This window comes from Nylanderia fulva, unplaced genomic scaffold, assembly GCF_048542155.1.
Source record: "Nylanderia fulva isolate GAGA-0341 unplaced genomic scaffold, ASM4854215v1 Scaffold31, whole genome shotgun sequence".
In the NCBI taxonomy this organism is placed as follows: Eukaryota; Metazoa; Arthropoda; class Insecta; order Hymenoptera; family Formicidae; genus Nylanderia; species Nylanderia fulva.
Genome location: NW_028190379.1, coordinates 2,279,179 through 2,294,486, shown reverse-complemented (window position 1 = coordinate 2,294,486; position 15,308 = coordinate 2,279,179). Strand labels below are relative to the sequence as shown.

The following is a 15,308-nucleotide window of genomic DNA, read 5'->3' as shown; positions in this document are numbered from 1 at the left end:
CGATGAAGGGAGAATACAAGGGCAGTGGGCAGGGCAGAAGCAGGCCTGGGTGGGAGCAGATGAGAGACCCGTTATGGAGATGAGAGGGCCACCAGACAATGCCTCTCGGGCCGGGCCCCTTGAATTCATAATCTCGGTTGCACGACCGCGCACAATGATCCAAATATGTTTTCTGTGTTACAAAACGCTCCCGTAAATGTTTATCATCAATTACAATATTATCTGATGCGGGTGGTTCGCCTCGCGGGAGCATCAGAGTTCCTCGTGACGGCTCCCGGATTTTTCACCGCCCACTGTAGACCCGTTTTCTTCATGAGCACGCTACTTAATTTGTAAGATCCCGCTCATGTCGTTATGATGTTGCTGCGCGATACCGGTTTCGAATAAAATCGTATCTACCCGGCATCGGCCCGGTTGAATGACGAATGATACCCTGGACTTTTTTTTTCTTGCCTACCGCAGACCAAGGTTGTTTTAATTTAAAGGGGTATCGTCGACATTTCTATTGCTTCCATATCGAATACCATATAAGCGAGAGCGATACGATTCCGTAATTGCTTTAACACATGATACTTATTTCAAAAAATCGATAGTTTGTAGTGATATTTGTAAAATAATAAACGAGGAAAACAGCGTTCTCTCAAAATTGTATTGATCAAAATTATTGTTAATAATGAATACAATCTGTATAATATATATATAATTATTATCCTAATAAATAGGCAAACTCTCTTTTATGAAAGAATTTTGATTCTATATTTGCATTTTATTTATACTAAAATTGCATGAAAAGTAATCGCTTCGTGCTAGCAGTAGATGTAATATATTAAACGCCTTTTTTCCTGTAATCCTTTTTGCCATTCTCGCATTTTTTGTTATTACGGATACGACGAGAGCATGTCACCTGCGTGTTATATCCAATATCGATAGAGACTGCGGATTAAAACGAGAGAAAGTAGAGAGAGAGCTGGCGCAGTAGGAAAAAGTGACGCTTGCTCGTCGGAATTGAAAAGTCGAAGGGGCCGATTCGCTCTAATTCATTCGTAACTTCTCCATCCGACAGAATAAACGGGGAAACTCGTCGTCGATGCTATCGAATGAAGTTTCAGAGAGTGACAGGTAAACGAATTTATTACGTTCTCGACTGATACGCATCGGAGCAGTACAGATGCATGCAAAATTATGAAACTGGTAGCTTTGCGTAAGCATAGAAATTTTTTCTCTGAAAGTGATATATTAAATATTTTTTTATATATATTGTCAATACTTAAAAAAAATTAATATTGAATAATATTAATTCTTACACAAAGAAATTATTCATTTTTAATTGCAATTATTTAAAAAACAAATAAAAATATTATAATTGCGACGAACAATAATTTCTAAAAAAAAAATCTAAATATTTACGAATTATAAATTAATTTCAATAAGACCGGAGAATGTGGAGATTTTTGTTAAAGTACATCGAGTGCATGCGACGTCCGTAACAGCACACATGCATACACACACTTCTGTTCGATATATTGTGTTGATAACCTTTGTGTAAGTACCCCCGACACAAAGCGACACAGGAAAGCGATTTACGATTGAAAAGGGGGTCTCCCAAATTTCTCTTCCATCGCTAGATACGAAGCGTGAGATATCGCCGCGTGCCCGAACAATTTGTGGGGGACAGAGAAAGTAATAAGATCTTGCCGATCGGCTGTTTTGCACGATAGGACTTTGGTTTATCTCGCGAATACATGTTCTGCAAATTTCAATAAAGTAGATAAGAAATGACATGTACTATATATATGGTTAATACTCCCTTTGATGATTCGAGATACATTTTTTTAATATGTTATATCGAACACTTCGCACGGATCAACTTTACTATGCAGCTGAGTACTAAATCATTTTTTAGAATTTACTTTCTCAAAGAGGATCGTTGGAAAATATAGCGCACGTTTTAAAGTTTTAATTGAACAAACAAAATCTGCGCATCAGTATACATTTACATAAAAATCTCTTGCATAGATATTTTATATTATGACATATTCCATCTGCATTTTAGCTCGCACTAGGATTTCACTTATGAAATATGGATTATACGAGAGCACGTAATCTAATTGAAGGAAATATTATTTGTATTATTTCATTTGATTTATTGAAGACGCGTACGCAATAATCGATTCATTCACTTTGCGCTATAAATGGAACTCCGATGTTAATAAATCTCCAACTCGCAGTGATGTTAATAAATCTACCGAGACAGGTCCAATACGTTTGAAACTGTGTGATTTATGGTGATTTTATTATCCTAAGTTCTCTAAGAAGGATTTGCTAAATGCGTCGCGCGTTCATGTGTCTCCGCTATATAAGCTACACCAACTGATGGCGGTCGTTAACGCGGTGGAGCACGTGGTGGGCTACGTGCAAAAAGAATAAAGTCGCGAGAGAGAGGAGCGAGAAAGCAACGCGCATTACGGTTCGGAGCGCTCTCAGAATAGCGTACGCAGGGTGAAAAGGGGGCGGAAAAAAAGGATACGGGAATGACGGACGTTTCGCATTGCCGCGATAATATCCCCGGTGTCTCGTGATTAATGCAGCCGCGCGCGGGTGGTGTTGCATGCCGCGGGATCGACTCGCGCGATCCAGAAAAAGCGGCTGCACGGAGCGGGAAGAATAATGGCATCGCGCGCTGATGACTTCTTTCGAGGCGAGTCGCGGCACGGCGTCGCGACGACCTGGGAGACGCTCTTTCTCTCCCTTCATTCTTCCCTCGCGGGAGGGTCGAGCGCGACGCGAACAATACGCGACGTGGAAAACATAAAGGCCATGTTATATTGGACGTCCGGGATTGGGCGCAGATTGGAAGGTCGAAGGTCGGAAACTCTGAGCATCGGCGGCACCCTCGGTGTCGTTTTTCCGATACCGCGTTTCCATTTCTTCGCGAAACTGAGGTTACGATACGCTCGAAAAATATGTATACAGTTCTAATATTTTTTACAGATTTTTTAATATTCTTTTTATTATTTATAGTAATTATAATTTTATATTACTATTTTTATCATTATATATATATACTTATTATATAAGAGTCATAAAGTTTGTATCTTTAAATGAAAAGCTTCTAAGAAAAAAATCAAATGGTTGAAACTGTACATTTTTATTAATTTTTTCTATACATGAATTCTGCAAAGTTACACATTTTCTATCGGATACAATTATTTTAAAAATCGACACATTGGCTTTTAAAAGAATGATAATAAAATTTGATTAAACATTAACAAAAATAAAAAAGTTTATTAATTTGTACAATTAATTTTTATAAATTGATTCTTAATGAAATTTTAAAAGACAATGTGCCAATTTTGACAATGATTATATTTGACAGATCTTTCATCGCTGGAAAAATGTCAAAGGAACAAATTTTATAAACGCCCCACGTATACATACAATAAATTTGTCAATCGATCACAGCTTTTAATCATCACAACTGCAGGGATGATTTTTATAGGAAGTAGAGTAGTCGCATTTTTTCTTTTATTAAGGATATATATTTCTCGCGTGTGGAATTGATGGCAAAGGTTGAATGAATCGATCCGAAATCATTTTACGCTCGTATTCTTGAATCGTTACACGCGTTTCGATGGCTTTAGTGGCAGCAGGGTTCGCGTGCATGCGTTCGGTCGAATGTGCACTTCGCGTCCGCGAAGCGTGACGCGGTTTGCCGAGCGCGGTATCGATGAGCGGTTGTGTTGCCGGGAATCAACTGTAGCGCGGAAGATAAAAACGACGTATACGTTGGCTCATCCGCATGGTTTCATCCTTTATATATTTTTTTTATACCTCGGCACGGAACCTTGCAAAGAGTCACACGCATCTCGATTTTGCGGGATTCTAAAAACGCACCACGTGCAAAATACGAGGCTGGTTTCGTAGTCACGTGCCGTTCGCGATCGTGTGTTTTGTCACGTTATCTCGGTGTAACAACGTACAATTTCTACGATGGGATATGTATAACTACATCTGTTGAGAAATGCGCTCTTTTTAAAGTTGATTCACAAGCTTTTTTTTTCGACATTGTGGGAGAGACGTTTACGACATTCATATTTATTTTACACGATGATTAATCGTCCATCCAAATATATGATATACCATTTAAATCAATTATCCTAAAAATGATTATGAATTATTTGCACTTTTTATATTTTTATTAAAATTTATATTTTATATATCTCGATTTTATGAAATGTTATAACAAAATACCGAGACGAGAAGTTGATCGAGTATTCCAATAAATAGCGCGTTACATTTTTATGCGCGAATGTATCCGAATGAAATTCGCAGCCACGCGCTTTTTGATATTCATGAAATTTTCTGCTTATCTCGCGTATCGGTAATTGTTTTTCTTCGCCGGAATGGTCTAAAGTCGCTCTGCTTGAAATTTCGAAGTATAATATGGCACTTCTTGAATAAAATATTTATTCTAAATATATCTCGTCGATTCTTTCGACCGTGCGCCTTTCGACTACATCTCCTTCGTCCTAAGATTTACTGCAGGAATATGCGTGAGAAAAGATCTTTTCTCCCAGCGCATTATAATTTAATACATTATATATACGTTAAAAATTCAATTTACCCGCGAAGGGCATAAATAAAAAGGGTTCGACAATCTCAAATGTTTTCATCTCGTTCTCGATTGTTGTATCGTCAACACGTTGAAATAGCTCACATATAACGGCAACTCCGAGTTATCTCTCGAAGAGAACCGGGTACTCGAACCAGGATTATCTCCTTGTGGGAGCCGCAATCATTGATGCCAAGTCCGCGCGAAGGGCGAGAGAAAAAGAGGGAAGGACGCGTGGAAGAGTGGGAGACTATTTGCACATCACTCAAAGGAGTCGGCGGCGCCGGATCTTCCGATCCTTCGCCGTCCGCAGCCTCACGCCGTGAAAAGCAATTTACACTGCCCTCCGGACTTCGAATTACTTTTGAATGCTGAAGAGGTACGCGAGCGCGCGTTCGCTCTTTCCCGCCGTCAACTGCCACGATAATGAAATCCTGGGTGATTTTCGAGCGCGATTGTTTGCGCTAACAAAGCGCGATCAATTTCCTTTCGGCGCGGCGAAAGAATTTTTTTTCTTTTTCATCGAGCACTACTTATCGAACTTGCGTATTTGCCGAATGAAGTAGTTCGCTGAAAACAAATTTGTTGACTTGACTAAACATTTCAACGAAATATTATTTTGTTAATTGAACATATAAACGTATTTCAATTAAATATAATATATTAAATCTAACAAAACGTATATTTGACTTACTTAAATTATATTAATATGTTTAATCGACGAAATAGGAATTTAGTTGAAGGTTTCAGTGGCTAATGGGAAAGAAAAAAATATTAAAGTGAATTACATCTTTAATTAATCACAGATGCTATCAATATAATTGAAATAAATAGATATACGTATAATATATTAATAATGTTTGAAATTATATAAAAGACGAAAAATTACACACATGCGTAATATACTACTTTAAGACACGAAAGCCCGATCAGTCGGAGTAAAAGCGATTTAAAAGTCGAGTTTTCGAAAAATTGATATCCTCGAGACGGAAGACCATTTTATGTACCGTGGTCGATTTTCTGCCGCGGTATTCGCGGTTTAATTATGGTCGTTATGTTACTGGAAGAATAGAATCGTGTCCGTCCTTCGCGTGTGCGATCGACATCGACGACGATCGGGGCGGTTTTACTTACTGATCCGCGCAATTTTCAGGAAAATTTATTTTACCCCCGGACCGTCATTATTCGTTATTAGAAGCTGTCACTAGACGGCGAATTGGAGCGCCCGTAATTGGCATAATTCCTTAACATGCACAGAATCTCGGGGTAGTCACACAGGGAGTAACCATGGGAAGGTAGCACGAAGGTTTGGAGGTCGTGATTGTGTGACCCGGGCTCGTGTGCTCTCTCGTGCTATGCGTTTCGTGCTTTCCTGTTATATACGGCCTTGCCGCTCTGCATTTTAAGCTGCACTTAAGCTCGTTTTAACAGTCTTCCGCTTCGAGTAACTTTAATTGTCGAGACAATAAACGTGCGAATTGTTACGAACAATGTCTTGCTTTGATTGAGCAGATTTTCCACGACGATATAGCTTCTTTTAACTACACGGTTTAGTTATTACTTAATCACTAATTGTGGAACAGAGTTGCGCTTAAAAAATTATACAGTTGTCGAATTGACAGATTATATATGTCTAATTACACCAATTATATGTGCCGCTTTTAGACGCACAGATGAAAAAGAATTCTTCAAGCAATATTGATTAGTGTGATTTGTTTTTCTTTCATCGCGCGCTCGACGTGAGACGAGAGTCAGCTGTGGGTTCGTGTATAGTTGGCTCGCAAGCTCGTGTGCGATTCTGCGCGAGGAATCGTTTGATCGGCGCAGCGGGACGCTTCGATATATCGGCGACATCACGGCGGTGTATTAATGCGCGTGGTGAATTGGATCGGCATAATTGCTATAATTGTCCGGTATGCGGAATCGGTTACTGAATACGTACGTGCGCGCCAGCGTGGGTCTATGTGGGATAGAATATGGTCACTGCCTCTCTCAGTCTAGCTATCTATCTATCCACCTATGTATATCCCTCTGTCTCTCTTTCTCCCTATGATGCAATTGATCGCACGCTTGCATGATGTGCTTGATAGAACGGAAAGACGGACATTCGCGGAAACAAAGCTCGCAGTATGCACAAAGCGACGTAATTGGATGCCGATAATGCCTGTTGATGTCACTGATGTTTGACGATTACAGACTAATCCGGTTGTATATGAATATCAATAGCCGATATCATAAAGCATAGCTAGCCGGCGTATCTTTGTTATTATCATTATATTATCTCATCATTTTATTATTATTATTATTATTTTATTATCATACATATATTATTATTATTTTTATTTCATGTAATTATATGTTGTATTAATGTTCTGAGCGATACTGTATATGAAAAGCATGAAGGCAAAATTAATCATTCGAATATTGTATGTGACTTTGAATGTTACTGGGGCTTATTAAAAATTTTTTTAAGCGCGACACTATTTTTTATTAAAAAAATATAATTTTTAGAAATCTAAATATGATTTAGAATATTCTTCCTCGTCCAAATTCCTTTAATCTTATAGGCAACCTTAGGCCATAAGATGCATTGAAGTTGAATACGTTCCTTTTCCGGAAAAACTATCACGCGAGAGAGAGAGAGAAAGAGAAACACCATCGTTGTCACCACTTCGCTGTTACGGCTGAAAATTCGCATCCCCGGTGCACGTCCAATGTGAAATGGAGAACCGTACATTGCGCGAGTTTACTGCCGTACGTGTCCCGATCCGATTTCCTTTTATCGGTCGTCGACCACGGATTCGCGTCGTGACGAACGTACGAGGACCAATCGCAAATAACAAGCAATTTCGGGCAACGTAACTAGCTCGAGAGAGTTCATCCCGATTGCGTGGTGTGTTTTCGCGAAGGCAGCGTATAAACGCGTAATAATAAAAGAAAAATAAATCCTCGAGATCGAGGACATTCTTTACGGATCTGCTCCATCATCGAAGAAAAATTGACAGAACAAATGTCAAAAATAAATATTAATTTTCTTTTCGTAAACGCGATTAATTTTCGGAATGTATGAATTTTTAATATTTTTTCAATACTTAATACAAGATTGTGCTGAAACTAAAAAAATAATGTTCAGGATCTTCGCGCTCTCGCAAAATTGATGAAGCGTGTTGATCGCGCGATATTCGATGGAAAAAGAGAAGGGTTGAACGCTTCGACAGTGTTGAAGGAGAGTTGACGGAAATCGGGAGGAAGATAGTAGAATATATCGGAGGAGAAGTGCAGCAGAGACTCGCAGGTGGAAGGTCTGACTTTTCGATCGCTCATGTCTTGGAAAAGCGATCGCGGGCGGAAAGAGTCTTCGTGGGAGGAGGAGGTGGAAAAAATATGTTCTCCGCTTCTGACGTCGGAGACGGAAATTGAAGAAGTTACGCGGCTGCGAAAGAGAGAGAGAGACGGGTCCGCAAATTATTTATTACTCCATCGTTTCGCGCGAATTCGCGCGTGTTGCGACGTCTAAGAGAAGGCGTCGTTCGCTGTAATTTTTCACAGCGCAGTCGATGATAATGCGATCCGCGGTTCTGGCGAGACGATGTCGCAAGGAATTTTTCCCTCGCGAGGAAATTCCGCCACGGCGAGTCTCGGAATTTCGCAATAATAAGAAGTGAGACGAAATTTAAGACGAACGTTATTGAATTAATATCGAACTCGCGTAATATTTTTTTAATAAGAAAGGACCAATGTCGAGAATGTTTCAAATAAAATGCAACGGTATTATTTTAACATATTTCGAACAGAAATGCATAAATAATGCATTCCGTCGTCAGCTGTAAGAGCTCCAAACCGTGTCACGGCTGCTCTCGATTCGTGAATTTTCCAGAGATAAAGTATATACTACAGTACTTTCTCGTTATATATTTGTCGCGATAAAGTGTGGTTCGATAACTTGGTTACGAGATACGACGAGAGGCATCTAACTACGGATGCATACGCCTCTCTTTTCATTTTTCATCAGAACGTCGAATTTGAGAGGAGCAGGGGGCAATACCATCTCGTCTAAGGTTCAAAGCCTTGTCGTCGCCGGTGGTAAAGCCCTTTCTCGTGCAAGAATTCGAATCCTTCGTCAGAGAGACGGTCCTCTTACCTTTGAGTAACCGCATACCGTCCGCAGGCAGTCGCACCACGAAAAGAACTCGGACTGCACGAAACACTTCGGCCACGAGCGAGCCGAAAATATGAATGAATTACTCCCGGTCGTAAAAATGCAGTCGCATAAAATTAATGATGAAGCAAAAATTACTTAACTACCAGAGACTAATAATTAATTTCGTTTTTTATTTTTGTAAAGATCAAAAATATGTACATCCAGTTTTTGTTTGCGAAATATACTATCAATAGTAATTGTATTTTATTTCAATATGATCAATTCTCTGTTGATTTCATATAGTAAAAATTACTTACCTACCAGAGACTAATAATTAATTTCGTTTTTTATTTTTGTAAAGATCAAAAATAGACATATATGTACATCCAGTTTTTGTTTGCGAGATATACTATCAATAGTAATTGTATTTTATTTCAATATAATCAATTCTCTGTTTATCTCGTATTAAATTAATCCTATTCTCAAATATAAATTTTGATTCATTATTCAAACGTGTCACAATTGATATAATTTCTGTGTGACGAATCATTTTAATTACTTAATAATAATCGATTTAGTTCATCATAGACGCACGTGTTTTAATTTCATCTCAGCACTCAGTCTTCCTTCTTTCTCTACTCTCTCTCTCTCTCTCTCTCGTTTCGCGCAATTTGACGGCCTCAAAGACGACGCTTTGGCCCCAGGTGAGAACGTCAGTCGGAGGAAAAAGAAACAGAGCGAGGAGGTGTGGGACAAGGATGCATGTGTGGAGATGGAAAGGGGTGTACACCGGGTAGAGGAGCGACATAACACGCGTGACTCGTCGGGAATCACGCAGCACGCGCAGGTACGCGGCTAAATGAAATTTTAATAAAGCCACACTGGAAAGCCGCGCAAGGCCGAGTGATCCTCACAATGGAACAATGGCTTCGAAAGTCGTCCCGAAAGGCGTCGGCGCGCTTCTTCTTCTTCTTTCCGAAGTAACAGCCGCGCCGCGATAATTATATATCGAGGCGACGGCACGGAATCTCGCCAGAAAAACTTGTCTTTCGCCCTTTTAAGGGGGACCCGAGAGAGAAATCCCCAGAACGCGCTCGCTCGCAATCGCCTAACTAAAGGCGAATTTACACGCTTCGCTCCCGATGATTACCACGGATGAATCATCCAAAATAAATTGGACGAACGCGTTTGATTTTTTTGCGACCGAATGTGTATCCGCGCCAAAAGTGGGCTACCCGATTCCGCGGCTGATCCGACGCGGGTATTCGCTACTGAAAAAAAAAAAAAATAAAGGGTTTAATGCGCGAGAGAGAAAGAACGCGGCGCATACAGATTTTTTCCTGTATACACACAATTTGTATAATAATTCAATTATACGTATTACACTTATATCATAACAGTACATGAATGTAGATATGTCGAGAGAGTTTGTACACATCTAAAACGTCAACTATAAACTCTCAATTCTCGACTGAGTAAACTGTCGGTTCCCTAAACTCTGTCTCATTCTCTCAGAGAGCTCCGAGTTCCCAACTTCCAACTTTCAGTTCTCTCATCTCGCGTTTCATAACTCTGTAATTTCTCACTTCGAATGCGAAACTTGCAATTTGTATTGTTATTGCGTGTGATATCAGTTCAATAAAGAAGCTCGATCGAGAAAATCGCACAGCATTCCCATGCAAATAATAGTCTACAGTTCCAGTTTGGAAATAAAATCCTGCAGCTCACTTTATTTATTTTTTTTTTTTTTGCACGATTTATTCCGATACCGTCCAAAGCGAATGATAACGATGGAGAACGACGTTGTTTAGTTTATCGTCCAACAACGGACGGAATAATGTTTCGTAAACAATCGAATTCACGCGATTTATTTCAATTTTCGAATCTCTACGTCGTCGAGAGTCTACCGTGTAAATTTGCCTTAACTTTTGCATTCAGTCTCGCCCTTTGTGCCGCATAGTCGTCTCGGTTCGACGATCTTCGTAGCGAACGAGAAACTCGATCGGCGAAGGGAAAAGGCGAAGCAGGCGCGACGCTCGTTTTTGCTTCAACGACGGCCGTTTCTTTGTAAGACGATAGAATGGCATTCTAATATCGGTATCGTGCAAGAAATTGATGCGCCTCGCGATAAAAAGGGAACCGATGGTATTCGGAACAAAGCGACCGAGCGTTAGGAAATTAGCAAAAATTTAAAGTCACCGCTGTATCCGATTATTCAGCGCGCGCCGATTATTATTCAGCATTTTCGGATTATTCAGCAGTTTGCTCCTTCTTTACTAGTAGGAGTGCGGAAGAAGGTAAATACTTAAAGCGTAAGGCGCTTTAGCGGCTTATTTTTCACTCTGTTCTTTAAACGATAATAACAATCGACATTTTACGAGGCTTATCCATTCAATTTTATAATGTCCAAATTTATGGCGCAATGGAAGCGAGAGGTTCTTTATCGTATCTTCTTGCCGGCACTTTTTAAGAGGCATTCCGAGACTTCTTGTAGTCGATCATGTCAAGAGCATAGTACGCCGTCTCGTAAAATTCTGATTTAAAATAATAATCTGGTGGAATATTTTTATAATGCACGTTGTATCGATAATTCTGCCTTCTTTGACTGGCGCTTTTTCTCGACGACGGCGTTTCGTTTTGTTCAATCTCGCGAGATAATATATCCGTATAAAATTTTGCAGTAAACGTTAAAGTATACTTGTACTTCATATATCGGCTTAGAAAGGTTTCTCCCTCTTAAGTGCGCGCGAAATATCAAGACCAAGAATGTTCGCGTCATTAAATCTCGAGAAAAATAAATTTCAAAGTCGACGATCAAGATAAACTCACATTGCATCGTTAAATTAGAAAAAATTGCTACTATGAGTAGAAGCGAAAAACTTAGGCCGCACTTTTTATTCTGGTAAAGAAGGTGGGAAAAAAATAAAAGAAAAAAACTGTTGGCACTGTAATTCCAGTGGTGATACTAACTCGGTATATAAATCACGAAAAAAAACGAACTTGGCGATTTAAATGCCAAGTTAGCCGGGCCGAAGCTTAGAGTGTTAATCGTATAGCGGGTGAAAAGTGGAGCGAATTAGCAGGAAAGAGAGGGGAAGAAAAAGAAAGAGAAAATGCAGCTCTATGTGTTTGCCGGCGGGCATCATGCCTGGGATAATAAATTAATATTTTCACGCGAGAGATCGCAGGACCCAGTCCTCGACGTCGCCTAACTGTAAATGCGAATAGTCACGCATGGGAAGGCGCGAACGCCTGGTCCCACGATCGTCGTTCGCGAGAGGAGATCGATTATTATTATTGCAAGAGAGGTGTATCCAATTTCGCGTCATTCGCGCGCGAGAACAGAATGAAGCTGGTTGTAAACACGACGCTTTCGAACTATCGGTCGTGAGCAAATTGCCTCTATTCATTTACGTACGGCCAATCAGCTGGTTAACTGCTTAACGGTAACGAGTCGGAGTAAATTTAATACAGGATGAAATAATCATGCCGGTTATCATGACGCGTTTCCGCCTGTCAGTCGGCACCGAGGAGGAGGAGCTTTGCTCGTTGAAGACGTAGCAAGTCGTCGTCTATTAGAATTGAAAGGAAAAAAAATTCACACCGGCTGCGAGTGTCAATGAACTGCAGCATTCGCGATTCGTTAAGTAAAGTGTAATGTTCCACGTATATATGTAGTATATACGTGCATCGGATGACACGTCATCCGATATTAAAATTTTCGACGAATATTCGTCGAATATATGTCAAGCAATATTAATCCATTTGTTATGAAGCTTCAATATTGGAATATCCGATATTGTCGATATTACTTCCTCATAATAAAAACTCGAGAATTATTGGCAGTGCATTTTTGTATCTTCTCATTTTGCGCTCACGTCAAAAATCGTGTGTGCTGAAAAATTTATTCAATGATAAAAAGATATTCCGAACGCGAAACATTTTTTTTTTTTTTTTCTATTCTAACGAATCTCTCTTTTCGAGAAAATGTCTCTCTATCGCAACGATCGATCTGACTTTTCGGATTTCGCGACGATGCATTATACTTTACAGCGCCGCTGGCACGGATTCTAACGTCAAGTCGTTGTCGCTTGTTTTCAGGATCGGCACGTGAAGGACACCAGCAGGGATCCGCAGATGGATTCGAGTCAGGATTACCGGCTGTTACTGGGTTACGAGAACAAGACGCACACGGTGCTCCGTTTCAGCAGGCGATACGACACATGCGACCCGCGGGACTTGAAGATCACGGTAGGTGAATGCGATTTATTCAGCCCGAAAGGCGCAGGACAATCTCCGCGGCACAAAGCACGCGAGATTTACTTGTCGCGCTTATCTCGCGCTATTTCTTTCTTTTTTTTTTTTTTTTTTTTTTTTTTTTGTCGTGATAAATGCACCCCGTGTTATTCCTCGGAGGAAGATTAATACGAGATTCACTCTGAGATGGAATAATATAAGGAAATTTATTTTTCTATATGAGAATGAACTTTATATCAATCTTTTCGTTGGAGCAAATAGACTTTGCGATATGAACATGTGTTTCGATATTTGGGAAAACTAAGAACGAGTCCTTTTATATGTATTGAAAAAGAAAAAAAAATAAGTTTTTATTCCCGAAATTGAAACGGAAAAACCTCCATTCCATTAAAGCGAACCTGTATATACGTAGGTATTTTTTTCTGTGTAAATATATGTTATATATTCGAAATTAGTGGAAAAAAGTTGTGCGCACCCAGTTTCTCGAACCGCGCATGCAAAAATGTTGAATACAAAGGTACAGTTAATTACTGCATTTAATTATTACGCCCGCGATCGTAAAAAAAAATGTTGCGAATGTTTGCGTTCCCGAGTCGGACTCGAATTAAATTCGGCGGCTCGTTATCGCAATTTTCCCGCGCGCCGGTATTCCGTTACCCCATTGTAGGACAATCCGACCTACTTCTTTATTTCGCCGGTAATTAACTCGGAAATAGATTGCGCGATAGAGCCGCCGTCCCCGGTACGGGCTTAACCCGAAGAAAAGAGATTACGGGAGTGTGTTGCGATCTGCTTTTAAGCGCAACATGAAATTTATGGCAACCGACGAGGTCGCGAAGATCTAAACTCCAAATTCCTCCTCATCCCTGTTATTGAGGCGTTTTTGCTTTCGTTAATAGTCATTGATACGCGCAGTTATGTTTCTCGATAATCTGCGAAAATAAAGCCTTCCGAAGCTCTAGATGGGTGAAAACTACTACTGGAGTACAAACTTGCCACCGGAATTTTTCGCTCTGTTCATGTCTGAACTCGCCGAGAGCGTTTTAAGTTCCTAGAGGGAATAAAGGGAAGCAATAACGCAGTATTTGTTCGACGCGGTTATGAAGATAGAAGTATGCTGGTTGCTGTAAAAAAAAAAAAAAAAAGTATAGTGACATCCTTAACTCTGGAACTTGAAAATCGTCCGCCTTTAATCCTTTAAGCAGCAGATCTTCAAAGAAAGAAATTTCATCGCACTATTCCTCAGAGTTTTGCGTGAATTTGTTTCAGTATGCATTTCCTTTGCATGAGTGTAAAAGAAATATTGGTTTCGTAACATATTTTGTTTGTTTTCAATATAAGAGAAATATACACAGCAACTCTTACAAAATGCATTTTGATATAATGTGAGATTTTTGAAACATTGAATTTGCGCATGTAATTTTTCTCGAAAAAGGAAGTATTATTAAATATTTATAAGTATACAATTTTTTAGTTAAAAATATAGACTGTCAAGATTGCCTTTGAAGAATCTTTTCTCGCCGTCAGAGTTGCAAATTGACGAGCATTCTCATATCTCCAAATCCTTATTGTCAATTTTCTTTTTTTTTATTTTATTAATTCATCGAGGATGTAATTTCATAAATAAAAAATGTTTAGTTTTTTATTTAAATGTCAAACGAGATTTGGCAAACCATATTTTTAACCAAAAAAACTTTTTTTTGTTTATAAATATTTAATAACAAATTTTAGAATGATCAATGCAATTTTTATAAAAAAAAAAAAAATCTAAAAAATACCTTACTTTCTAAAGCAGGCGTTCTCCTTAAATGAAAACTTTTAAACACATTTTTACAATTTATTTATCACATGCATTTGTTTAAAGGATGATAAGTGGAAATGCTTTCACTCGGAATCGGCGTTCCTCGATTATACGTGCTTGATTAACCCCTATTATTGTCATCGCTTCTTCGAAATCTCGCGGTGCGCGTTATCGACAATCAGCGGTTAACACACAATCGTCGGGGTTCGATTTTCCACCTGATCGTATTATTATCGTGCATCAGTTTCGGGCGGCGGGCTCTCTCGTTGCGATGCGATCTCATCGTCTGCCCGCGCGTGCATAATTCGCTGCGGCCACTTCTCTCGCCTATCGAGGCTATTGCTCGATGCCACGTGGATAAACGGCATACGTGTTCGTAAATATTCGCTCGCGGTAAATCGAATTCCCTCTCCCGCGTTACGTAACGCCGAATTAAGCGCTATTTTCGGCTAACGGATTATCAGTTAATTTTTTTTTACCCAGAGAGAGAAGCATTC

At 39.6% G+C, this 15,308-nt stretch overlaps 1 protein-coding gene across 1 annotated transcript in view; it reads left to right on the top strand.

Moving 5' to 3' along the window:
* Nucleotides 1–15,308, top strand: part of olf413 (DBH like monooxygenase olf413) — a 214,656-nt gene that overhangs the window by 141,566 nt on the left and 57,782 nt on the right. Inside the window, exon 3 of the mRNA XM_085484762.1 lies at nt 12,855–13,004. Coding sequence (XP_085340888.1) covers nt 12,855–13,004 — 150 coding nt within the window. The remainder of the gene's footprint in view (nt 1–12,854; nt 13,005–15,308) is intronic.